Raw genomic sequence first — 27,989 nt, forward strand, 5'->3', positions numbered from 1 at the left:
GTAATGGACTTTTAATAAATATGCTGTTTTGGGTAACAGAATATAACATTATTAATGACTATGCATCAAACTCTAAAGACTTTATTTCTTTAATACAACCTATATCACTGATTAGGATTTTAGTTTTAGGTGGCAGCTTATTGTGCTGCTCCCAAGTGGCTAAAAAAAGGCAGCTAAGCACAATATGAACAAGAGGACAAATAACAGGATTCACTCATGACTTTGAATAAAATGAAGCTTTATTTCGACTGCTGCAACCATGAGGACAATGTTGGTGTTCAGGCTGCAAATGAAGAGAAAAATGAAAATGTGTCACTTTAATATTTCAGTTTTGCTTCTTTGCATTTTCTTAAACTTGGGTCGAATCTTCTTCAGAGTGAAACTTCTAAATGACAAAGTGATGAAAAGTACTGGTGTATTTCTACTGGACTGCCTCAACTGGCTGGAAAGAAACACTTGAAAACTGCAGTTCTCTGACTGCTCTTTTGTCAAATCTATTTTACTGTTACCAGTCTGAGATAAAAATGTTGCATAAAGTGGTTTAACCAGTCAGTGGCAAAACACAAACATTTGATTAATGGAGTTAGATTGAGTACACTTAACCACCAGGACAACAAACCAGTACAGCCTGTTTGAAATAAATCATTCAACTCCAAAACTTCTGTTACATTTAAATAATTTAAACAAAAAATAGTAATAATAGTGCCCAGATTTAAAAATTTAGACATTCCATCTTAACTCTTGTTCTGTGCTCACAAATATCTAACATCTTTGCTTGATTAAGAATCTTTGTCAAAACCACCGATTCTCTCATAGATCATTACCTGCAGGACAAGGGTAGATGTACTGAGACTCAGCCTCGTCACCTGAGAGGAAAAAAGAAACAAATCAGTTAGTCCAAGTTTAGTTAAAGTGACTGCAAGACTGTAAACTATGGCTGCTGGAAAAGAGATTTGCATGAATGCAGCTACAGTAACGAGGGATATAAATAGTCAAAATGTCATCATTTTAAGACTATGGATTAGAATTTTAGGAATTGATCTCAGAAAGTCTTAGGATTTATGTATTTAATGTGTGTATATTTTATTTACTTGGCTGGTAGTAGTCATAGAGCTTGACCACAGCAGGCTTCAAGTTCTTCACTGGGAGCTCCTGAATGATTTCCAACTCGTGATTTAAGGGGATGTCCTTTGGCAACTGTTGGAAGAAAAAAAGTTGACGTGCTTGGTAACACATCTGTTGAAAATTGTTTATTATTTCTCACAGGGATTTCTCATACCTCCTCAAAATACACCATCACGTGATCTTTCTTTTCTTCAACACGATCCACCAGCGGGTCATGTTTAAGCTGCGTGGAGACAAGAGTTAACTGGATTATCATCACTTTCACTATGACAGAGTATGACTGATGCTAAAGTTCCTCTGAAATATTCACCTTCTTCAGAGACTCTGGGTCTGGGACAAATCCAGAGAGCATTTTGACATCCAGGATCACCATGTTTGTGGTAGTCTCTTCTCCAGTGTATCTGTACACAACAATAAAAATGAATTATATTATGACATCCCTGACAGAGCCTTATTATGAAAACCAGGTACTTCAATATTATTTTTTAGATTCTGAACAAACAGAAGGTACTTGTGCCCACAAAAAGGATCAGCACTAGCTGCAGAAAACCCTAATCCATCTCTATTTGCCTCCAGAAGTCAACCATGCAGATCTTCCATGAATATTGGTGCAGCATACAACAGCAGTGGGAGCCTCCTCTGCAGCATTTTTACTTCCCTAAAGGGGAGCCAAAATGTTTGGAGCACCCCTTGCTGACTGGCTGACCTTTCTCCTCCATGTTACATGACAGATATAAGACATCAAATTTTAAAATCAAAATACACTCTGAATAAAGTTTCTCAAAACATGGCTTCTGTTTCTGTAGTTAGTCCTTAATATGCAGATTTATTTCCAATCATGAAATAACCAGTTTTGTTTTAATTAATTATTTGATGTTCTTGAAAGAGGGTATCATGTCTTCATTTAAAGCTCTGTTGATGAAGGAGGCTCTTGTGCTACTCTGAGCACTAGATTATCAGAGTAGAGGGTGACATGGAGCAGAAATACAACAAATGCAGACACCAGAGACGTGCATGCTTTCTAACCTTGTCTTCAAGTATTAGGGCTTTCCATTACATGGAGCAGATTGGCTTGACTTGGCTTGACTCGGCATGGTAGCCTAGCACGGCAGGGGATTTGCTTTTCCACCACAACCAAGCAACCCGTTTGAAGGCACGTCTAGAGCTGATGATGTGGAGGTTTGAGTTCTCATCAATCTCACTCACAGTCTGATCTCTACACTTTTTGATCTGACTGACTTTACAAGCAAAAAACAAACTGTAGACTAACTTTCTCTCTCTCTCTCTCTCTCTCTCTCTCTCTCGGGATCAATAAAAAAACAATAATTCAGGCTTATTGTCAAAAATAATTTTCCTACATAAAAGTTAAAGTCTTCTAATGATTGATTTATCTCTCTAGATAGCAGAAAATGAACACAACCATTTTTTTGGGATTGGCATTAAGAACTGCATGCCTTACTAGCAGCAGTTAATAAAGACTGTCTCTATCATGGGCTAAATGTTTTCAACATCACCATCATTTTATTTTTTAAAGTATCGAATTTATTACTCTATAAGAAGGGGAAAGGGTGAAACTTTCATTAGTAGGTACAAACAAAGCTGTAATCCTGGTCCGTCCTGAGCAGGACCATTCTCGACGTGGCTTGGGATGGCCTGGCGCAGCAAAACTGCTGATGGAAAAGTAAATCTGCATGGCTTGGTTTGACTTGGCACGGCCAAAAGTCATGAGCCTAATTGTAAAAATACATACTCTGCTATAAGGCACCAGTGCTACCTGAGGATACCTCTAGAGGGAGCACCCAAAAACTCAGGTCATAAACAACTATCTGTGTGGGATGTAAACTAAACTCAGCAATATGCCAAGTAAAATGTAGTGAAAAGAATATACTTAAGTAAAAGTTGAAATTTAGAGGTGGAAGTACACAAAAACTACTCATTTACAGTTAAGTGAGTAAATGTAGTTTGTTACTGCCACCCCTAATAATCAAGGAGTGCTATGATTCATGTTATAGTACAGCAGTACAGTATGTAAGTAATAACTATTTTTCAACATACCTGATAAAGATGCAGGTTGGTGTGATGTGATGTGGAACTATACATAAATATCGTGTCATTTTACCTGGACACATTTGTAGTTGTTTTACGGCAACCAAAGGCAAAAATTCCTGATTCTATTTCTAATTTTTCATAGTCTGGAGGGCATTGTACTTTTAGGGATAAATAAAACCAGCTTCCATGTTTCTGTTTCAGTCGAACTTACGAGGACTTAAACTTCAGAGACATCCTGCGTCTGTTAGGAGTGTCTCTGCAGTCGGCTTCTGGTTGAATTTCCACTTTGAATGTGGAGACGTCAGTAGGAGTTGGGATGTTGTAGTGAAGAGAAATCTGGAACAGGTGCACAAAAATGTAAGAAACCTTACATATGACTTTGACTAAAGCCTTTGTTTACTACTTATCAAACAAATGTTGACTGCTTGTGTTTGACCATCTATGTGTTGTAGGCAAAACAGGATGTTGACTGACCTGCACTGATGCACATGTCGTTCCCTTCACCTCCACGTTGTACCTTTCCGCGCCACTCTTCAGCACCTGCTCCTGGTAGAGCAGCTTGTTATCCTGATTTACATCAAAAGTTGCCTGATTGTTGGGAGACTCAACTCTCACTGTGCTGGAACCTTCTGGACTAAACACCAGAGTGGAGTAGAGAGCCAGAGCCTGAAGAGCCACCACTGTGTCCTAAAACAAATACAAAGATTACATTACATGAGTGCATGAGATCAGTCTACACCCATGTTTTACACAGTCTGACTGTTTGAGGGGTACCTGTGTGGATGAAAAGCCTCCATAATAGTTCTGCTTGCTGGTCAGCCATCTGACGATGCGGGAGGAGTATCCCAGGTCTTCAGTGGTAGGAGATGGGACGCTGAGTTTGGCCAGCAGCACATATGAGCTGATCTCCACAGACAGAGAGGAATAGCTGTCTGCTGCAGTCTGAGACCAGTGAAGGAAACCTCCTGAAAACAGCCACAAACAGAAAAAAAAAACGGGCAGAAGTGAGCTACATTCAAAGTAAAAATGCAAAGAGGGCATCCTCAAGAACAACTCACCCTGCTGTATTGCAACCCTGTCAAGGTAACTCAGAAGGTGATCACGGGTCTCCATGTCTCCTGCCAGGGTGAAGACGTAGGCGAACAGAGCGGTGGCATAGGTGTTTCTGAGGTCACCGATAGACTCCCTGAGGCAGGACAGGCTGTTTCTCACCACAGGGTCCTACAAGAGATTCAATCAATAATCAGACATTATAAATATTGTAATGTTACGATAGTGGGACTTTAACAGTTTCTTAAGTAACATTTTATTACTGATTTGCTTTCAAAGTAAAGTCATTTGTGGCATTGAAATAGGCTGCCAGATGGGGTGATGGTGTTCTGTTATAAATGATACAGCTCAGACTATGAAATACCACTAAGACCAGTTAAAAGAACAGATGAAAGCATTACAGCAGATGGCTATCCCAGAGGCTAAAATTAGACGGTCACAGTCCACACATAACAGCCACAGTCAATATCCACTCACTGCTGAAAATACTCAGTTTTGAACAATATTAAAATGGTTGGAAACAGCTAATGTTTTCAAATATAAGCTTAATTTATCTGTAGATAATAAAGTGTACAAAGTTTTAGTTCATTATCAGAATGCTTCTTGAAGCTTAATGTCTTAATCCGAGACTATAACAGGAGATGTAACAATATTAAAATTAAAATTAAAACATGATTATCTTGACCTAAAATATTACAGTTATCAGTATGATCTCAGTAATGAAGCCTAGTGTTAGTTTGTGCAGGACACAGTAGTCATAAGCCTAGCCGTGATCAGCTGATGGCAGCCAATTATCATCTCCCAGCAAGGGAGGATTAAGAGTGCAGAGGCCCCTGGGCACAATATCTTGGAGGGCCCCCGAAACCCCAACCACCACCGCCACCATACATACCCATGCAAACAGGTTTTGAATATTAGGCTGGTATTTGTTGGAAACACCTGAAGCTTCCAGTGGATTTACACTGATGGGCTACAGACCATATGATTACATAAAAGGATAAAATCAACATTGTTAGATCCACAGTTATACAGGATTCACTCTAAACAGCACCTGTAGGGGCTTATAGGTGAGACCTAATAGGCACCTATAAGGGTGTCAAATATACTGGACTTAGCCCACACTTAGGATGGTGCATGGACCCACTGACTATCCATGTAAAGCATGCATCCCCTGAATTTTGTACCAGTTATTTTTGCATATCCAGCACTTAAACGCATTGTCTTAAAGGACATTTGAAAAAAAAAAAGTTTATTAAAAAAATGCTAACAAATGGATTCCCCTACAGCAATTTGAAGATAAAAAATAGTTCACTAATGCTTTCTAAAACAGTAAGAAAGGTCTGATATTTATCTCTAAACATACACAACATGGGTGGGGTAGGAATTTTGTATAAAACTTTGGCATAAGAACAATTATTTAAAAAATGAAAACAAAAAAATAAAATTAAAAAAGCAACATGTGTTAATAGAGATACATCTTTTTTTCTGCAGTATGTGTTTAAGCTTTCAGAGGAAAAAAAAATTCAAATCTGATTTTTTTTTCAGTTTGGCCAAAGGAATATAATTTCCATGTCGTGATCATCAGGGTTCATTTGTTTATCATCATCCAAGATATTACTTTTTGCATTTATTGATCATTACACTCAACATTATCAAACGTTTTACCAAACTTAAAGATACTGGACTTTTGAGAAAACATTAAGGGCATAAGCCTTGCAAGCCACCCAATGGCTCTGCCTCTGACTTATAGATATCAGATATAATTGATTTAAGATATATTTCAAGAGCACCTGCAACAGTTTATTGAGTTGACTTATCCTGTTAGTTCTACTAGAAGAACCAAGTTAGAAGGCTACGTTGGGCGTGGGTTCAAAGTTCATTTCGCTCACGCTAAAACTGTTTCAGTTTGCCAACAAGGCTCAGTCTGATTCATTAAATGCACACAGAAGCTTAAATGCCCAAACACTCTCACCTATTCTTGAGCCATAAAGCAGGATTTTCAGCTTTCAAGATAACTTCAGGGTTAGACTTAAGATATGCTTTAAGAAAAAATAAGTGACAGAACTGAGCTGATTTTACTACAAAGAATCAACTCACGTTTGCAGGCCTGTTCATCTCCAAGAAGGCAGCAGTGATGTACGCACTGAGAGTCACTTCATCAGACACACCACCCTGAGGAAATAAAGAAATCAAAAGACATCCATCATCACTATCACAGTATGCACAATAAATGCCTGGATATATTCAGACTCACTAAACTAGCTGTCTTATGACTATAATATTGGAGGGGAAATTAAAACCATACTTCACATACAGGTATTTCCACTGGCAATTGTAATCTAAAAGATTATAAAGAGTTTTTATGAATAAGATGCAAGATAGCCAATTTAATACTTAATGTAACAGTTTCAATAGAATGCAAAAAATGCAGTACTGTGCAGAACTTTTAGGGACGTTTGGGCAAAAAACTGAGGCTGAAGTAGGGCACAGATATGGCAAGTAAGCAACCTGAGGGTGGGAAGGAGAACTGACACAACCCTGGTCATGCTCTGAGTGTCCTTGTATACTAAATATAAATAATCTGTTGGAGAAAAATAAAAAAGTCCACATGTTTATGGCAGAGTAAGGGGTGGATGTGGCCAATAAGCACTGCCTAGGGTACTGCTGGTCTCTGGGCCTCTTACCAAGAGTGAGAAAGTCTGGATAAAACAGCTGCTGTCAAGCTTGACCTTGGCTGCCCTCTCCCCTTTCTTCAGCTCCAGGTTGAAAAATAATATAAAAAACTACCTCAAGATTAATTTGTGCCAATTTAGTCTTTAAAACTTTTGGATTTATTTTGGATTCAGGAGGGATATTTTGTTAACACATGTAATTAATACGAAGAATGGCAGACAGACTTAAAATCTGAGTTAAAGCTACTATGCACTCTATTGGGTAATTTAATGTACTGCAATCCCTTTAACTAGATTAAACAATAAGCTCATGCTACATATTCACTTTCATCCTTCAGGCTTGTTATAATCCTGTTTCTGCTTACCTTCATCCTGTTGTTAAAGAGTTTCCCCAACTGTTCAAAACAGCCGTTTTCCCGCTGCTTGCTTTCCAGCCAGGTTTTTGACTCTTGAATCTTTTTTGGATCAATGAAGATGAAAGACTTGGCTTTGGAGAAGGATCTCATCACAAAGGTTGTAAGCCTGAGGACATTAGACAAAGTTACACCAAAATTTGAAGGACAGTTTAGTTCTTATCACCCTCTACCATGTCCTTATTGTTTAAACTCACTACTGGCCTGTGTTCAAGATTAATTGCCATAGTCACAGAGTCAAAACCTAATTTTATGATACATGTATCTCATTAACAAGCTAATAAACTATTACAACAAAGGACTTAGACATTAATGTTGACCTCTCGAAGTACATAAAGTGTTATACTGCAGCTGAAAATGTGACCGAAGCCAGATAAATTTCCTGCAAGTTGGCATTCCGGTGGTTGAGAAAAATGGATACAAGTCGTTTTCTTCAAAATGATCATTTTTTGTTTTTTTTTCTCATTTCATGCAAGTCCGACATTTAAACTACTCATTCGATGAATAAAGTAACACAAATGTGATATTTAAAAGCGTTAATTTTGTGTTTAAAAATGCCCTCTTTTCGTAGTTTCTGCAGGGAGATTGAGGGGAGGGGAAAGCGAAACTGCTGGTTGATAATTTGCCATTCAGTCTGCCATTGTTCCCAGTTTCGCCCATTGAGATGGACAATAAGAAACACCGCATGGCTCAAACTCCAACCCCCCTCAGCACGTAATTACAGCTGTTTCTAGTTATCACCTTTAACAACAAGCCTCAAGATGCACCCTGCAGTGAAGAAAAGTAGAGGAGACGATGAAGAAGCAGCAAGAATTATCAACAGACTTGGGACGACTTCAGGATCACTCGACAGTGAAAGTTTGATGAAGGCGGATTTCCTATGGGAATATTTTGATAAGCGTCACCAGTCCGATTCAGAAGCATGGTTTGGGTGGACTTTATGTAAATGTGGCCCTATTGTTCACGCTCATTACCTGGCCTGCCTGAAGGTAGGAAAAGTCCTGAAACTTTGAGCCTGGTTTTCTCAGAACAAACAGAAACTAGAAGTTAACATTCAAATGAGCATATCTTTGTAAAATATGCTCAGATTAAGGTGTATGATACACCATTTGAAAGCTTGGAATCTACACTTTCATAATGTGTAAAAAAACTCAAAAATGACCTCAGACGGCTTGCAGGAGTTTTTACCAGCTTTGGTCACAAATGTTCTGAAATTTCCAGGGTGAGCTGCATGTTTGAACATAAATGGCTGAATTTTTTACTTAGACTTTGTCCCACTTGTAAATATTCAATGTAAAGTTGGGTAATATTGAGGTAAGTTCCTTTTAAATAAGTGGTCATACTGATAATGTTTATATCAAGGCCACAGCCTTTACTACGGCTTCCTAATGTGGCTTTTATAGCAAACAGACAAACTCTGCTCTGCAGAAAGATTTAAAAATTGGACTTGCTGCAAGAGAATGTGAGAATATAAATCAGTAATGTTCTCACCAAGTGTTCCCTGATCCTGATCCAAAAGTGCTGTAAGCCCCTCCTTCATGCTTGTAGTTCAGCTGTCTCTGGTAGCCTGAAAAAAGACAAATACTTATTTGTTGTGGCTGAAAGATATTAAACATCTTGACATGAAAAAGATTACTATTGCTTGCAATACTGAATTTTGATTCTCTTTCTGTGGTTGACTTAAATTTTATGCATACTTAGCAGTTCGGTGCAGAAGCCGTGAAAGCAAGTAAGGCCATGCAATGCAAATGACTTTACATGTTCTCTCTGTGCATGCATAGATTCTCTCTGTTACTTCAGCTTCCCCCCACAGTCAAAAACATGCTTCTTATTTTAAAGAGATAGAATATTAACAAACCCATGCTACAGCTCAACAGTCTTCAGTGGTGGCCACTTTCCTAAACTCTTTGTACAATACATCAGTGATGGACATCACTGATACTAGGCTAAAAGGTTTTGGCAACCTTATAATGCTTCTGTTTAAATATCCTAATCACAGCACTTTTTAAATTTTTTTTTTAACCAATATGCTGTCTATTTTAAATAAAGAACGACAAAAGTGAGGCATAACAGAGTTCATGTAAAGATCAAAGTAAATGTACCACTGGATACAGACCGCTGGTCAGGAAGTTAGCAGCCTTCTCCATGATGGCTGGGGTCAGTTGCTGTGTGTTTTTCAGATACTGGAGGATGTAAATGTTGGGTGCCAGGAGCGCCATGTTCTGCTCGCCACATCCATATGGCATCCTCAGGAGTCCATCCAGATTTTTCAGGGCACGGCCCAGGATGTCACCTGCAAAAACAACACTAACTTAATGACGGTGCACAAAACTGACCTTTAATTTCAAGATAGACCTGTGAAATTAAGGACATTTATGCGACCCAGGTCATCACCTTTTATTCTCATTAGCAACAGTGAGCCTCATTCAACAAACATACTTAAGAAGATACTTTCCTTGAAACCCTTCTGGGCAGTTTTTCAGCTGGAAGTTTTCTTATCTGGGATTTAATCATAGATAAGATATAAAAAAGAGCATAAATATGCACTTGGTTGCTGATACGGCAGGTAAAATATTGCTTATTATGTTCCTGATTAATTTCTATTTGTATGTTATAAAACAACATCTACAAATACATACATGATTCAACCCTCTGAGCCCTAAGCTTTTTTAAACCATTTTATCTCTCCTGGACTTACTGTCTTAAAAAGCTCATAATACATCAACCCTGTGGTGCACAATCAAGCTCAAAACATTCCTTTTTCCAGGACAACCTGAGCTATAAGAATATGTGTGCTGCAGTAGATCTGCCATAAAGCATTCTGAGGAGAAAAGGTAAGAGGCTACACTTTATGATTCAAAAGTTATTCAGGTTTTTATACACTCAGTCTCTTCTTGATATGTATTATTAAGTTCAACCCATCTGAATACTTTGCCTAAATGATGCTAGTCCCGGTGCTTTGTGGGGGAAAATATTACATCAAAATGAATGGAGGTAAATGGGAATGTTTGGATCATTCACAATTTTAAAGCTTAAAATATGAAAAAAAAATGCACACTTTCACAGTCTGTCAGAGTCCAAATCCAATTGTTAGTGGTTTATGCATAAAAATATGACATTTCAGAGTAATGGCTGGCATCTTAAATCTAACAAAGTTTTAGGTGTATACAAGTGTCTGCACAAGAGGCCCCATCATGTGATCTTATGTATGCATGTATCTGACCTTGTCAAATGAGTTGATTGTCAAGTCATTAATGTGCTGGTTAATGTGTGAAAATCTGTGACCAGGTAAGAAGACAACAGCTCCCTTTGTTACAAAGCGATTGCTCGTTTAAAGTCAGTAGAAACACTGCAACAGTCCCAGTAATATCACACAGATGACGTGCAGACAAAGTAAAGGAATCCTGACATAGGCAGCAGCTGCAGACCTGAAAACCACCCTCGGAAAAAGAAAGACGAGTCAGACCATTTCTCCTTTGCTATTGTCAGAAGCCCCTTGTTGATTTTGATTGGAACTGGGAGAAATGGCACTGACAAGTGCAACACTGTTTCAATAGTTGAACAGTTTCAACTGAGAGCACTTAAAGCTCCCCGACAAAAACAGCTGAAGCTGAGGGTGCTTTTTCTGCCCGGGGTGCTTAGAGCTCAGAATGCTGGACTACTAATTTGCTGCCAATAATTGTACCATGGGAGTCCTTTTCTTCTGCAATTGTTATTCAAACTAGTGATATGTATGAAGTCGGATGTATTTCATATGCCACCCTTCTGATTTCCAGCAGCACTTATACCATTTCATGACTTTTAACATTTTTCTTCAAACTGCAATTTAGTGCTTATGAGTTTTAGATACTAATTTGGACTATCCTCACGTCTCTCCACATCTCTTTTAAGTTTTGTGTGATTGCTGAGTGTGGGAATGGTAACACAAGCCCATATTCATTTTGAGACTTAAAGACAAAGTGGATATAAAAATAAACTGCAAAAAGAGCCATGTTCTTTGGATTGTTCCTCTGCTGCATTGATTTTGTGTAGAGATGTGTCACTAGAAGGCACATGGAGATTGTGAGGACATAATACCTACTAGAGGCAAGAACCGTTGAATACAACTAAACTAATTTGCCTGTTTGTGTGTATATACATGGTATTAGCAATACACCCCTCCCTAACAACCCGGACTGGTTTTGGGCAGCAAGATAAAGGAGCGGCATTTACAGACAAGAGCCTGGGCCACTTAAAAAGAAACCATGAGTTTACCCAGGACTGATATATGAGTACGAGCAGATCCTTCAATCACATTGGCAGGAAGCTGAATTTCCACTTGCTCCGTCAAAGTTTCATCTGTGAACAGAAAGAAACAAATCCTTTAAAAAGAGGGACTGAAGAAAAACTAAAAACCAAACAAAGACATCAAATCAATCAGCATCTGGGAATATAAATTTCATTCAAACCACACTAACCTTTTGGACATAGCAGCCAGTTATAGGTCTGTGCCACCTCGGTTCCTTCAGCCTGGGGGTGAGGAAATTATGTAAGCCATGAAACAATATGCATTGTTCTGTAAACCCTCAAAACACCGCTTTCCACATTAATATGCAAATGACATTTTTCTGTTACTTTCCTAAATATTAATGCAAATTTCCTCAAGCAAAAGATCTATGAGGGTGGGAGGTAGTTCACATCAAAACTGCAGCTCTGGGAGGATATTCTGACATCCTGCAAAGAAATTCAAGCAGAAACTCGCCAAAAACTCGCTAGTTCAATGGATGCAAGAATAGTGGAGATGATATTAAAGAAGGGCTCCTATGTTAACATGTAACTTTGCCTGTTAATATGTTTTTGATTGAAATAGCTTTTGATTTCAGTAAATATGACCTCCTAATGCTGCAGAGTCAATGAATGACCATTTTCAGTTCTTTACAAGCTATAAAATGTTTTAAAACTCTGTTTTGCAGAATAATGTGGAACAGTGCATTTTTTAGGTTTTTATTAAAAAAAAAATGGTTATCATTATGAAGTTTGTTCAAAAACATTTGAATTATGCTCTAACGGCTGATGACTTGAAAAATATTCTGACTGTCATCTGCATTAATATTTAGGAAAATAAGAGAAAAATGCCATTTGCATAATAATGTGTAAAGCGGTGTAAAAAGGCCAGTGTTTATTTCTAGCCAGGTGCTTTGGCAGGTTTGACGAATAAATAAAAATGTTTAAATCATGCTTTGAAAGTACTTACCTTTACTATGAGAGACTTTGTGACCACGTCGATACGACCTCTCTCTGGCACGCTAACGATCTCATTGTCACATGAAGCATGAGACGCCACAGCCTCCGCAGTCACAGTGATGTTCACCTCCCCTTAAAAAAAGAGAGAAACACGAAGGAAAACTTAACTCAATGCTGTTTTAATGTGAAAAATAAATACTGTTCAGTGTTGGTGATAAAAGGCTCAAAACTAGACCTGTTGGTCGTTTTTGTTTTCTAGAGCTCAGAAGGAAAGTTGGGAGTTTTTTTTTTTTTTTAAAGTAGCTGCTATGTAGCAGTTTGTAAAATTAGACATGAATAAACAGATAAATAAACTCAATCCCTCACCTAAAGTAGAGGGAGCCATGTTCCAGCTGAGGGTCTTGCGCTCATTGCCACACAAACAGGAAGTGTACTGATTACCAGAGAGGGGAGTGAGGACGTAATCTAAGGAGGGGGCTGGAATAACACTGACCTGTTCAAAAGGGGAAAAGATGTATGTCATCATATTTAAAATGCAAAAAACTGATCAACCTTTCAAAGAAAAGCTATTAAAATGAAAGCTGTAAGGCTTTTATCTGTCATGGTGAAAGACAACAGTTCTGCACAGTTAAGTGGGCTACACCGTACCACATCAGTTTTACACTTCTGACCACAGTTAGCGAACACCTGATTATCTGATGGCTCTAGAGATTATCTTGCCAGATCATCCTGTGGGGTGGGGTGTGTTAAACCCTCTGAGTCCTAAGCTATTTTTTAACCATTTTGTCCCGCCTGGACTTTTTGTGAGGAAAAGCCTCTGAAACATCAACCCTGTGGTGGACAGTCAAGCTCTAAACATCCTTTTCTTTGGGACAACCCGAGCTTTCAGATCATGTGTGCTGCAGCAATGTCACTTGAATTTTAAAAAAAGTTATGGGACTATAAAGACAAAATAAAATAATAAAATAAATAAATAAATAAAACTCAAAGCTTTGTATGTATTAAACCCAGTAAACATTAATGACTAAGTGTTATTTTTCCACAAACTTGTTCCCACATCTCTTTCGGACAAAAGGATAAAAAAAAAAAAAAAATCATTCTGTGACGAAAAGTCTTCAAACTGCATAAAATATTTTACAAAAAAAAAGTCCTTGCGCTTTTGGGAATTTGAGTCATTATTTTAAGTGCAGAGACTCTGGGGGGCAAATTACAATGATCTCTCCGTGTCTATTTCTCTATTATGAGTCTTTCATATTAGTAAATCATGGCGCAACAACGGAACAGCCAGCCAGTGGTTGTCACAGCCAAGTCACAATGCATTCTGGGATACAAACAAATAATAAGGGGGCTGGCTAACTGCAGGAACTATCGGAAAATTGATTATAAATGGATATAAAGACATCCAGTATTGGAGTTACTGGTATGGATATAATCTTTAAAGACCCCAGAAAGTCAGCCAAAGTTCAGGCTCACTAGAAAACGTTCTATGAGAACTTCAAAGGCATGGATAGCGGCATTAGAATGGTACAATAGAAGGCTGCCAGAGGAAACATAATTGCAATTTACGGTTCAAAAGTTATTTTAACTTTGAACAACACGTGTCTCTTCTTGTTGTATACGAAAACACCACCCTCAGAGGGTTAAGAGTGATTTTACCCTCCCTAATCTGCTGAGAAGACCATTTGGGCTGCTCTGATTTGAAAACATAAATATTAAACATGTTCAGTATATACAATTAGAAATCCTGTTGCAGAGCACGAACAGCTAAACATGAATGCTGTGGGTTGTTACATGGAAGGGAACAATAGCCAATCAGGAAGCAAGATGACTGTAGAAGGAAGCACATCAACACAGCATAGTGATGATAGTGAAAGCAAAGCATACTGTTAGATGGATGCCAGAGATGGAGTACTTACATGTTGATCTGAACAATAAAACTGTTTCTTCAACATGCCCTGTGATTAAATACCTCCATCAAACTGACAAGGAGTGAGGGTGAATCAAAATTGCTACTTCAATGGATGTAGTAGGACAAGAAGATTAGACTGGGACAGATAGAACAGATAATGAATGGATGGGTGTATAATAAAGACACATCCTATTGCGTTCCATTGAATCAAACTGAATCGTTCAATATTTTCATGAGTTGCTAGTTACTCTTGTATCCAGATTTAACTGGGATCATGAAGTTCACCCCATGATTACCATCATGCAGCTGGTCTGGTAGTTGAAGACGGTAGCCTTCAGCTCAAAGTTCTCTCCTCTGATGATGGAGTAAGGCAGGCTGAGCTCCAGGAAGAAGGGCTGGAAGACAGTGAGCTCTTTACGAGGAGCTAAGCCAAAACCTTGAGGTGACAGACAATAAGCCTCTGTCTCCCAGGTGGTGATGGTGTCGGGGACAGTCAGGGGGACGTCCTTTATTCCAGTCTCACTGAATCAACAGAAAGACGACACAATAAGTCACACAGGCCTCAACTATGAACGGGAATTTTATTCACTTCTATCATACTGAACTTAGATACTGGTATAGTGACAACACCATACCCTACAGCTGCAACATAACTCAAGTGAGTTAACTGTGGAGGGTCAAGTGGAGGAAGAGAACGGTGCACATTAGTCAGAACTGTGACAGAAATCCAGAAATGATAAGTCTTGTTGTTGATAGAATTTTTTGCTTTTTAAGTTGTACAGAGGCATTGTTCTAACATCAGTCTTTTTCAAAACCAGTCAAGAAGTCCTCACAGGAGCTTCAAGGCTAAGTAATGTAAAATGTATATAATTTGTAATGGTATTTGCATGTAGTTTCAGTTTTTCCCTGTTGCTTCCTGTAGAAAGCACTACTAAGAAAACATACTTTACAAGGTAAAATGTGAAAATTTGTGATATGATCATGCACAAAAGATAAAAAATATCTCTTGAAGTTTGCTAGTCATGAAAGAGAAGCTCACCCAACTTCCACGAGGTCCCATATCCAAGTTTCAGGGAAAAAACTGCGAACAGTCTCTATAGGTGAAGCATCCCTGGCTTTGCCAGCTGATGGACCAGCCATGCCCATTCTGGCCATTGTGGGGGCCATTTCCATGTCATATGCCACAGAATAACCTGTGAAGAAATCAGAAAGTTCCCAGTCAGAACATGAAAGCTCAAAATATAATGCACAATATGCTGCCAAAACAATACTAAACAGAGGCAAAGTCAACTTAATCACTATTAGGAAGAATGACTTATTAAAGACAAAAAGTCACCATAGCCTCGGTGGTATTCTTCTCCTCTGTACAAGAGGCATGATGGTGTTCGGATAAACAAATTGGTCGCCATCTTCAGCCCTACATTCTAGCAGATCCAACAAGAACAAAAGGAGATCACTTTTAATTTTAAAATGTACAACAAAAACTTTGACTTTGGAAACATTGTGTAAAAAATACCTGGAAAACGTTGTAAGCATCATCTGATGGGCGTCGTCTACGGTATGGCAGAATGGATCTTCTTGATCGCACTAATAAGCACTCTAAGGGGTCTTCAACTTCATATGGAATATGGGTAGATTTTCTGACAGGCAACAGGTTAAATATCTGGAAATATACAAATATAATCATAAGGTAAAAATAACTTTCCTGCAAGAGAACTGCTGGTCCTGCTTGTTGAAATATACACACTTAGTACACACTTAGCTTTACTCATTAACCTTTTCTGCATCCAGAGTTTTCCCGGGCTCCTTGATGAGGACGCTCTGGTCGACAGCACTCACACCACACAGTGAGTCTGGCTGGGCCGTCACCTGCAGGGTGTTTTCCTCTCCTGGGACAGCTGAGGATGGAGAAAACTCCAGCGACACCTAACACAAAAATATGACGTTACTTATGTGGCACAACTGTGTATTGTACTTCATTTTCTTTTGTGATACAGTCTTTGTCAGCCACTTTTGAATGTGTTATAAATAAGTTTATAAATGTGATCAGCACCAGAACCTCCAGCTTTGTTGAAATAATTAATTAATTTAGACCCACAATGCTGGTTAAATGTTGGGTCTATTCATTAACACAGCCACCGCCATTAGTCAGGGATGTAGATTTTTCTGAGCCTTCTCACTTTGCTCTACTGCCTGGATGTAAACCAGCACAGTGGATGGATCTGGTAGCACAGAGCAGTTTGACAGTATTTTGATACACAAAAAGGAGCTAAAGTAGTATATGGTTGTGATGGACTGAACTGGCATATTGACTAAAAAAAGGTGTAACCACATTCAGCATTTGAATGTTTACATGAATAAAAGACCAAGGGCTGCTGGTGCTAGCACTGCTATTATTAGTCACACTGCAAAACTACTCTGACACAGCTGATCTTCAGATATTATTAATCCCTTTTGCAATAAGACACTCACAATTTTAATATTATATAAAACATTATATATAAAATCACAACTTTAGAAAAAGTTGTATAGCAGCGTCCCTCCTGTTCTACAATTTGCACCCTGACCTGTTTCACTGTAACCTGACACGTCAGGAAAGCTGGGAAAGCTTCAATAGGAAACATTTGAGAAAAGGCAGAGGCTTTGAAAAATCCTCGGAGTATGATTGGGTTAATGTTCTGTCTGTCACATCTCTATGGGCCAATCGGAGCAACAAAGCACGTGATGTAGCCACTAGCAAGCTGCGCGTGGACAGCTACTGAGGAATAACACAAAACATGGCGACTATAGACATGTAAGTACTTGACTTTTGTCGTTTTTGAAAAGAAAACAACTCACTGCTGTTCTTTGTTCTTCTTTTAACGAAGAAATGTCATCAAGTTCTGATCAAACTGGCGCTTTAGCAGCATCCACATGTGAGGATAAGTTCACAAGCACATAAGAAGGCACCCCCCTTTACGTATTATTACATTTTATGATTTTTTGTAGAGATTGTTCTGCATGTATTTTTTTGTTATAAGTACTTTTTGTGCTCCAAAGAGGAAACCTCAGGCAGAAAGCACTATTTCGCAGATTAGGTGTAGTTACCCACTTTTGCCACAAGATGGAGTATGCTATTGAGTGAGCCCTTCTGCTGTGACTTGCTCAGTATCAACACACTGTTGCTCTGCGCTGTAATAGGAAGCTGTGCAGAAGCCTGATCACAACCATGTGCTTTTCTGTTATATTTTCAGCTCATGAGCCCTTCATTAAATTGCTTAAAGTCACGCTGAGAGTCCTTCTTTAAGTGTGCAACACACGCTAATCTCTTCCTCCATAATTGCACCAGCTCTTGCTGCTGCTTGTTTACGTCACGACTCTGCCGTGCCTGAGAGTACTGCCCGTCGTAGCTGATTGGTCCTGTCACTTTCTAACTGGGCCCAAACGATTCAGATGGGAGCTTTGCAAGATAGATTTGCCAGTGAAAAACAAGGAAATGGACGTATCCATCTGCTTTGCAAGGTTATTTTCACTGACCTTGTGACTGAAACATTTCTCAGTGGAGAATTCAGCATTGTTGGCAACCACTGTCTCGCTGGGAAGGACAGCGTAAGCCACAACCTGGACGTCTGGGGCCATCTCAGGAGACACTGTGATCTTGAAGGAGATCTGGCCTTCAGTCACTGAAACAGAAAACAAGCTTTTATGAGTGAAGTTTGACTATAAATTCATTTTCTTTGGGGTAAGAACTTCATGCAAACCTCAATCAGACGATCTAACACTCCATTTAAAAAAATATTGTAGATAGCAGGATATCTGAACCCCTCTAATTTTAATTCAGATGTCCCAAATACACTGTTTGGACATAACCTATGATAAAAATTTTAATTTTATATCAATAATGTATTTTGACTATTTTTTACTTCTACAACTTTAATGAACACAATACACAACATAATACTATATAATCCACTGTATTGTAAGCAGTTCACATACACTTTGATGTCCCTACTTGTTCTTAGTGGTATAATGCTAGTATATGGCAGTCAAGCAAAATAAGAAAACACTAAATTTATGGTGTAGTGTAATGAGTGAAGTCACACTCCTACAGGGTTAGTTGTTCTCAGCTCTATGTTCACAATGATGGGACAGTGCTTCCTTCAATGTTTAATGTTTAACTCAAAAGGTTAAATATGTTTCATACAGGTGGGACTGTGAACATCTTCTGACAAAAAACATTTGCCTCTGAGTGCTGAAAACTCTGGAATTAGCTGGTTTTGTATGGAAAATGCGAGCTGCCAGCGCAACGGTGGACACAGGCCCTCACACAGTACAAAGCCTTTTGTGGATTCAGGTTTCCAGTGGATTTAAACCAAAGTTCAGTTTATGTTTGCTGGGTGAATAACCTCTGGGTTGGTTGGGAACTACATTTATCAGATACACACTCCTCCCCTTACACCCCCTGAGAAGACAAATATTTACCTACTAGACAAACATGGTAAGAAACTAGTACCAGAATTAATAACTGAAGCAAGTCTTAGCATACCTGGTTTATCTTGAACTTCAATCTGGTTAAATCCTTGTGATACAATGGCTCCTCTGGATAAGACCTGTAGAATTTAGATAGATAAAGATATTTAATTTTCTCCTTTACCATGACACATCATTCTCTTTCACAGCAGAAAACTATTGTCTTTGCTTTTAAATTTGTTGGAAACATTTAACACTTCACTCACCAGATACATCACATCAGCAGTGCCTGGGACTTCCCCAACTACAAAATAATTGATGATGAACTCTTCCTCCTCGTCACAGGCCAGTGGTTTATCCTTCTTCTGCACCTCCAAGGTGCTGATTGTTTTGATATTTGGACTAAAAGGTTTGGCTGATGACAGTGTGTGCTCTCCAGTTTGATGGTATGGAGTTCTATGGCCTTCATATCTCACTGTGGGTTTGCTGTTTACCTAAAATGTGGAATATAAGTGCAGCAATTAGTCTTAAGCTAGGATGAGGCTTTAACAAAAACAGACAACTTTAATCTTGAGTTGATGCTCCAATTTTACTCTCTGGAATAAATCTTATACAGAAAATTGTGAAAATAAACAAAAATCCCTGTTTCCCTTTTGATGTCAGAATGATTTGCTAACTGGTCATTAAAATATCCAACTTTAGATGGTCTAGAAATAGCTTCAAATCCAAAATGCATGGATTTTTTTGTTCATCTCACATTTACTGACCACCAACTTTGTTTCTTGTACTCACAAAGATTTTTAATCACAATTAAGTTTCTTGGTATCACTAGAAAATATTATGAATTATGTGTTCACCAAAGAAATTCTGTCTCAAAAGATGAGCTTAAAGGTCTTTTGCCACCAGACACCTCAAAAGGCTTCACGTGAACCCACAATAATTTATCATACCAAAATCAAATTTTCTTGCAAGTGCGTAAAACTTTATTATAAGCCATGAATCTTTCTCTTGTTTGGTGCACAAAACATTTCCACTAAGCACAATAAACTTCTTTTGTAGGGGTTGAACATAACTAATTAGATCTACTTAAATGACTATAACTGAGTACTTTTGGTGTACTCGTACTTATTTTAGTACACTATGAAATCAGTACTTTTACTTCTACTTAAGTAAGTTTCAAGCAGAGTAACTGTACTTTTACTTGAGTGCAATAGTCTTGTACTTTTTCCACCTCTATTGACTACACAGAAGCACACAGTGAGAGAATAAATCTAAATCATGCCCTTGGGCAGAGTGTTCAGATGTGTTTCATTTGTTTTTATGCGTTTGGATGTTGCCTGTTGTACGGTCTCTGCTTGGATTCCTGTACTGATGTTTTGGTGGATTGTTGTTTTCTAGATCTATTCTCTTATTGCTCTTGTCAATAAGGAAAGATCACATTTTACTAACTCCTCAGCAGCTACTCAGTACTTAAAGTAAACTTTTTGCTTTTACTTGAGTAGATTTAAAGACTGCTACTTTTACTTTTACTTCAGTAAATTTTAAGCAAAGTTACTGTATTTTTACTTGAGTACAACAGACGTTTACCGTTTCCAGCTGTGTTCTTTGCAAAGCCCTGATATTGTGCAGGTCATAGCCTATTGAGTTTGACAATCCTAACCATATGGTTAAGTTAAACTCTTGTCCACATTGTCAATATTCAGAAAAAAGCTTGTTGAATGTAATGTAATAGGATTTACATTTTGAATCCGCCTCTATTTTGTTGATTCAAAATTAGCTCAAATATGCATTTTGTTGCTTTGAAAAAGAAAACTGACATTGTCTCTTCTTCTAAGGTCAACGTAAGGTCAAGGGGCAGGGTAATGGACTGAGTGCATTCCTCAGTTCAGATTTTAGCTATCTCTTTAATTTGAGAGGGTCATATTTCTCCTGAGTTAGCATGGCTTCAGCTCATTCAACAGACACTCCCACACCACCCTGGAGATTTTACTGCCTCAGTTTCATGATTTTGAAGCTTAATTTTATAAACCCAGAGAAGTTTTATTTGACTGAAATTTGACCTGGGGATTAATAACCGGCCTACCATGCAACAAACCTAAATACAGATTCATTTTCACTTTACAGGGTCTTTAATGGACAAAGCCTTCAGTTTTAGAGATAATTTAACAGTTTAAGTATATTTTTGATCAGATTTGGAGGTCATGTTTTCTAATACAGAAATAATGATGTATCAATTCAGCAGCTCAAACTTCTTCTTACATGACCTCCTCTGTGTTAACACTCATACTGATAATCCTAAACTTTCTATCCATCATCTGAATTAAATATCTGTATTACCTTCATATGCAGACACACATTGGTAGAAGCTCATAGAAAGCTAAAGTGTTGTTCATAGACAGATGATTGATTACAAAATGACACATCTCATATTCTTCCTTGCATATAACTATAACCCTGATAAACTCAACTCTGAATACAAACAGAAAATCTTGATCACTTGGTAGTGCTAATACTCGATTAAGGACACTCAAATGCATGTTGCATATCAACATCATACTTACGACAAGGTTGATGTCTTGGTCAAAGCCAGCTGTGCTCATTGTGAAAGCTGCGACACCTTCGCCGTTAGTGGTGAGATTCTGCAGCAGACGTGCTGACCACCTCTCACCTTCAAACAGGTGCAGGGGCATGTTAGGGATTGGTGTATCATCAAAACGAACTGCTTTGACCTGTTGAAAGCACAAAGGTGTTTGAGGATTGTCTAAGGATCACTGCGCAGAGCATTTAATAATGAGGTCAGGAGTGCTTGCACTTACTTTTCCTGCCACATCTGACCCTGCCTCGTAAATCTTGGGTGTGTCAACAAAGGTAAGCTTTCCAATGACGTAGGAAATGTCCAATCTCTTCTGATTTTGGTGTGAAATACCTGCACAAGTAGTTCATGTGTTAAAACTCAAAGTAAACCATACAGATGAAATTTATAACATTGTTCATCTCTTGAAATGTAACTCTCTTGTTTAAATACAAGAGTCAGACTTGCCAGTTCCCTCCTCCTCCACACTGGCTTTGAGCTGCAGTGAGTCTCGCAGCACTTTTTGGTCAAGTTTTGTAAAGGTTGACATCTTGATGACAAAAGTTGCACAGCCTGCCTTATCAGCCTGGAAAAAATCAGTAAAGTAAAATTAATTAAATCCAAATGTAAATGAATGCAAGGATGTTTGAAATTTTTTAGCCTTGTACCTGTATCTACCAGTGAACAATAAATTTAAATTATAGAATACTGAAAGTGGTCATAGCATTTTTCACTTTTAAGTTTCAATCCTGAGGTGAGAACACAACACAACTTCTTGTAAAAACATGATTAAAAAATAAAATAATGTTGAAATACAGCCTCATTTTAACACAGTTCAGAAACCATTATATCTCAGTACAGGAAGCATAAAAACACTTATTAGGAACCCACAGGCAGCCCGCTACAGTGCCAATAAAAAGTATTCACCCCCTTGGATGTTCAATCTTTTTATTGATTTTATAAATCTTCTACACATGTCAAAGCACTTTGTAAACCCATGTTTTTAAAAGTGCAATACAAATAAAGTTATTATTATTATTTATATTCTTATTATAAATAAATCATGGTCAATGCAATTTGCTTTTTTTGATAAAAAGAACTAACCTGATATCAAAGTGAAAACAGATTTCTACAAAGAAATGTAAAAAACATGCAATGTTAAATAAGTGACTGCAAAAAATATTTGCCCCTTCAAGTAAAAGCACCTTCAGCTGCGATCACAGCACTGAGTCTGTATAGATAGGTCTCAATAAGGATTTTACATCTGGACACTGCAATTTTACTCAATTTTTCTTTGCAAAACTTTATTCACCTTGTTGTCTTTAAACTTATTATATTGACCATGACGTTTTATTCAGTCAATAAAAGGGTAAAACATCTGAAGAGGTAAATACTTTTTATAGGCACTGCACATACATTGAGACCAAGAGGAGCAATGAATTAAGAGCATGATTTAAGTGATTTAAAGAGAAACAATGAGGGAAAAAAGAGATACAACTGATAAAAATAATAAAGGAGGGTGGAAGCAGTAAAATGGAGCAAGAGAAACAGTATAAGAAACAATAAAAACTGTCATAGCATGAAATGATCAGGAAAAAAAATACTCACAACATAAAGCACCTGAAAGTAGTTAAGTAGTAAAATGAAGTAATTTAATTGCAGACAAAAGAGCAGTTACATAAATTGAGGCTAATAGGGAATTCAAGCAATGGGGAGAGTAAAAAGAATCCGAATATGCCAGAAAATTAAAAAGAATAGAAAAAGATATGAGAGGATACAAAGGAAAAAAACAGACATCAAATAAAATTATGCCCCCGGTGGAAATAATTCTGGCCTTTCGTTTAAAAGCTATGGAGAATTGTCATGAAAAACCCCTACTGTCTAAGCAAACTTCTTTTTTTTTGTAAAATTATATGCCAGGTTACTATATGAATTCTACCTGTTTGATCTCCATGTGGGATGGGGCGGTGATCTCAGGAGTGCTGTCTTGAGGATCGCGGGGCAAATCAAAGTGTCTCGTATAATAGCGACTAAGAGGTCGATGCATCTCAATTTTCACATTGCCTGGCACAGGCTGTCCATATGTATACCTACACAGATCAACAAAGAAGCAAAAAGTGTTTGGAAGGGACTATCTTCACACCATACTTAACTACTTCAAGTCATTAAAAATGATCGGATGAAAAATATATTTCTTACTTTGCACAAACTACAGCCTTGATGTCTTCCTGCCCTATACTCACTTCTTCAGGGGCGTCTATTTTTACCTCAAATCTGGGCAAAACTGCAAAAAGAAAATTCTCTTAGCATTGTTGTGTTATGACAAAATAAGATAAGCAGTAATAGAGCTACTTACCATATTTCTCAACCTTGAAGTTGTGGTAATTTTTTTGTCCATCAATCGTCACAATGACATTGTAGGTTCCTTCCCGGGCCTCAGAGTTCAGGGAGTAAGAAAGCTGCAGTATTTTGCCATTGGATGCTTTATTTCGCCACTGTCCAATTCTGTTGCTGGCAGGATCCTGTTTGAGAAAATTAAAAAAGTGGGAAACTCATTCCACTACAAGGGCTTCCATTCAAAAAGCACAAAGTTTACACTCTTATGACCTCTCCTGTCCGTTATTTTGCTTTTCCAAAAACATGACCTACAAAACTAATTACATAAGGTTTATTAAAGCTGACTAAATAGTCTGCTTGAAGGAAAAAGCTTGTCCTCCTTGAAAATGCTGTAACACAGCTAAAGTAGCTAAGGATAACAAAGCTATGTTACCCACGTGAGCTATGTAGGTAATGTAGCAAACAAAGCTCTGTTATCTTATGATGTGTTTGCAAGAGCTAATGTTGCTACATGAGCTTTAGCTTAAGCTATGCTTGTGACGCAGTTATGCTGCCTAGTTAAGTGTGCATAAGCTATCTTTGCTAAAGCTCAGGTTGCCAAAGCTAAAGCGAACATAGCTAAAGTGTCTTAAGTGGTAATGGTAACTACTTTGTTAGAGAAGCTACATTAGCTTTAGCTAAAGCTAAAGAAGTTAAAGCAAGCCACTGTTAGTGTAATACTTCTAAAACAGGTCTATGCATATTTTAATCCTGGATTAGACCTCTTTTTTTTCTGTTTTTCTGGCCAGACGTTGTGTATGAATACAGCTGCATCGATAAAAAAAGATTAAAACTGTAAACAAGTTATTCTACCAAACTACATCACTTCTGTTATGACAGATGTGGTTTCTCACAGTACTGATCTGCAAAAGGGGCATCTATGCAGCCTGATCCTTCGCCAATTATCATGGCCGATGTAAGGCATAAGCATTATTGGTAACAGCATTCTAAATTACTGAACACTGATAAAATTACTCAAGGGACAACTCTGGCTCCACAGCAAGGTGCCTTTGCCTCTGGCTCTGCTTTTACTCTCCTTTTATACTCCACAGTCACCTAATGTCCAGCCCACAACACTATCTTACTGGCTAGATGCAGAGACCCAGGCACTGGTCCATTAACCCTGAGGGCTGGTACCTGTGTCAATAAAGCTACTTAATAACAGCAAATAAGGCAGATAGGGCAATGGTCTAGACTGTGATTTCTATTGCATTTTTGTACTGGTACTCTGAGAATATAAAGGTATTCATATTCTAGGTTTTTAGGGTAATTATTTAATGATACTTAATGTGTACGTCAAGTGTTTTTCATGTGTAATCTGTATGTTGTTGTTTATTGTTTATGGCTGCAGCACAGGTGAACAGCCAAAGCTAAATTTCTCACTCTGTGAAACAAAGTCTATCTGATCCGGCCTCAAACTGAACATATGGCATCACTTACAGTTTTTCTGCTGCTACTGTATTCTTTTGTGCCATTGACACAAAATAAGAAAATAAATGGTGAGCAGATGTTGTCTTACCTCAATTTCAATCATACCATACTGTAAAAAAAGAGAAGAAGAGAGATGTGTTCAGGATTGTTTTGGTTTATACTGCTGTTATCATTGCCAGTGATTGGTTTTACATTTCTCTTATTAAATAAAATGTGTTTTCTTTTTTCTGTAACATTTTTGTACTTAAAAAAGAAAACACATTTTATTTATTAATGTATTTCTCTTTTTAATTAAAATAGCTGGATTCAAGGGAATTCCTTGAACAAAATATAATAAAAAAATTGAATTGATCAAACAACAATGCATTTGTTTTATAGTTGATTTAAATAATACGACTGCTTGAACACTCACCATTTGATTGGCAGGTCTCAACTTGCTGTCCAGTGACACAACTCTGAAATGCACTAAAAAACACAACAAAGACAGCATGAAGCTTATCATCTAAGTTTGTGTTTCTTAGTTCTTACAAAGTTTGAACATGTCCATTCTGGATTAAAAAAAGTTATAACAGAAAGGGTTGCAGTTGTAAATAGTTTGCAGGCACGCTTTGAAGGAGACCAGTTAGGGTCACAAAGGGGAAACAACTTTGTGATTGATTGGCAAATGGAAATAGAGGTAGATATAGAGCTGACATTGCAAACAACTGACATAATAACGATGCATTCAGACCAAGGTGCATTCAACCTGCACTTAGCTAACATTACTGTTTGAAACTGTTACGTAATATGAAGGAAAAAGCCAATCAGTAATGGTTATGTCAGCTAGATATACTTCAGAAAAGGTTTTCAAAAGTCTGGATATGACCTAAATTCAATGCAGACAGATAATATACAGCTGAGTAATTAAAGTTCAGTTTATTTTATGTTGATACATCTTAGTGGCATTAATGTTTGCCAATCTGCTTTGGAAATGCTCTCTGACGTGGCCTTACATATTCACTACTGAGGTGAACCAGGGCAAACTTGATGCAGATTTGAACTGGCTAGGGACTATACTACTGAGAAATGACATTTGGTGCTGCCTTTATGTGTCACAATGAGTACAATGGAGCATTTACATATAAATGTGTTCTGACCAAAAAATGTACATGAGAAATTGATGTTAAATGGAGAATGTACACTGGAGAATGAGATTAAAACAATACTTCCTGTTTCATGGCAAACCACGCAGATTTGAGGACTTTGTCTGGTTGCACCTTTTGAGTAATGATTTTTATCATACACCAAACACTAGGTGGATTGGAAAGCCCTGTGAGCCTTGGAGATGGAAAAAACCTGACCTAACATTATAAATTACTTTTTGGTCCAGATTTCTTTCTGGAGTTCATGTCTTTGCAACTGGGTCCAAATTAACTGTTTTTTTTTTTTAACAACAGTAATCCAATGAAAGTGTCAGTTCAGTCTTTCTTGTAATGTGTCTGCGTGTTCAATAGTTGAGATCATGTTTAAAGAAAACAACTCTTTTAAATACGTAACTGATTTATTAAACACAGGTGACACAAAGACAGTGCCCACCTCCAGGACTTCATCAGATAAACTAATCAAGGTTACCTGTTTGTCCAGGGAGGTAGAGTGGTTTATCTGTTTGGACGAATGTTCTTGAATCATAGGCTTTGATCATGACTTTTCTGACTTCTTTGGAGTAAAATGTCGCCCCTTGAACCTCCACCTGGAAATTTCGAACTTCACTCGGCACTACTGGAGCCTGTAAAAGACAGATTTTACTGGACACCCGAAAAACAAAACACGCTTAAATGTCAAGCTTTGTGATGAGGGGGCTTTTACATTAATTTTTTTTTTTTTAGTCTAAAAAAAAGAGAAATGGCATGTTTTTTTCATGCTTGTTTGTTTGGTGACTGAATCTACTTCTGTTCCTTAGCCTTTTATGAGTGCTATGAAGTCCCATTTAAATAACATTTCAATGTTTTTTACAGGATACAGTTTCAGGATAAAACAAAATGAATCAAACTCCATATTCAAAGCTGACCATAAACTTAGTGCAGGTGTGAAATGGTTGTCTGGATGTCTTCTCCAACAGGGTTAAGTTCTGCCCTTGGGACCTCAAAGTGACAGTCATGGTCAGAGTCTCGTTGGGCTTCAGGACACTGGCACAAAAAGGTGTTTCAGCTCCAGATTCGATGACTGCAGGAATGGCCACCATGTACTGTCTGCAGACACATCAGAAAAACCACAACAACAAATTAAGTAAAAAGAAAAACTCACCATAAAATAATACGTGCAGCAGCCTCCACAGAAGCATCGTTTTACCAAATAGTTGAACCTTGAATACAGGGTTTGTATTTTGTGAGCATCTTTAGTCTAAATGAAATGTCTGAGTTTAGGTTTTTGTTTTAAAAATAAAAATGAACTTACGGCCCTGCCACCGCTTGAACCACACATGTCCAACTCAAGCCCACCAGCAGCATCCATGCCGATGTCTGAACCCCGGGACGACCCATGGCTGACTGTGATGAGCTCCAGACACAGCCTGTGTTAAATAAACTCTGTCAAAAATCAATACACCTTTCCCCCATATCACACAAACCCACTCATCAATTCTAGGTAGCCTTTAAGTCAATCATTCACAGTAAAGACAAAGTCCCGATTTTCAGTAGGAAAGCACAAATAAGATTGAGGCTTACAATATACTGTACATTCAA

General features: G+C 37.9%; 1 protein-coding gene across 1 annotated transcript; it reads right to left on the bottom strand.

Moving 5' to 3' along the window:
- Positions 1-217: 217 nt before the first annotated feature.
- On the bottom strand, positions 218-27,822 carry LOC121524136 (alpha-2-macroglobulin-like). Its single transcript, XM_041809382.1, has 36 exons — positions 27,703-27,822; positions 27,317-27,497; positions 26,881-27,034; positions 25,682-25,734; positions 25,358-25,378; positions 23,819-23,984; positions 23,662-23,746; positions 23,402-23,552; positions 21,931-22,048; positions 21,707-21,816; positions 21,452-21,619; positions 19,157-19,384; positions 18,967-19,030; positions 17,958-18,103; positions 16,218-16,367; positions 15,958-16,104; positions 15,778-15,865; positions 15,481-15,634; positions 14,738-14,963; positions 12,899-13,025; positions 12,543-12,664; positions 11,767-11,818; positions 11,564-11,647; positions 9,426-9,602; positions 8,801-8,876; positions 7,262-7,418; positions 6,322-6,396; positions 4,233-4,395; positions 3,949-4,139; positions 3,649-3,861; positions 3,386-3,510; positions 1,436-1,526; positions 1,280-1,348; positions 1,092-1,197; positions 825-866; positions 218-283 (listed from the first exon to the last, which is right to left on the bottom strand). Exons 1-36 carry the CDS (start codon positions 27,786-27,788, stop codon positions 279-281), a joined length of 4,371 nt encoding a protein of 1,456 aa, XP_041665316.1. The 5' UTR covers positions 27,789-27,822; the 3' UTR covers positions 218-278.
- Between the last annotated feature and the right edge of the window lie 167 nt (positions 27,823-27,989).

The sequence above is a fragment of the Cheilinus undulatus genome, linkage group 2 (assembly GCF_018320785.1).
Source record: "Cheilinus undulatus linkage group 2, ASM1832078v1, whole genome shotgun sequence".
NCBI classification, from domain to species: Eukaryota; Metazoa; Chordata; class Actinopteri; order Labriformes; family Labridae; genus Cheilinus; species Cheilinus undulatus.

Bases quoted from the DNA above. Each gene is read 5' to 3' on its own strand.
- LOC121524136 (XM_041809382.1), bottom strand. From the start codon at position 27,788: ATGGGTCGTCCCGGGGTTCAGACATCGGCATGGATGCTGCTGGTGGGC. The intron at 14,964-15,480 runs GTGAGCTTCTCT...CTGTTGATTCAG, and splicing joins TGGGACCTCGTGGAAGTTGG to TGAGACTGGAATAAAGGACG. The intron at 12,665-12,898 runs GTGAGGGATTGA...TCTTTTTTTAAG, and splicing joins CATGGCTCCCTCTACTTTAG to GGGAGGTGAACATCACTGTG.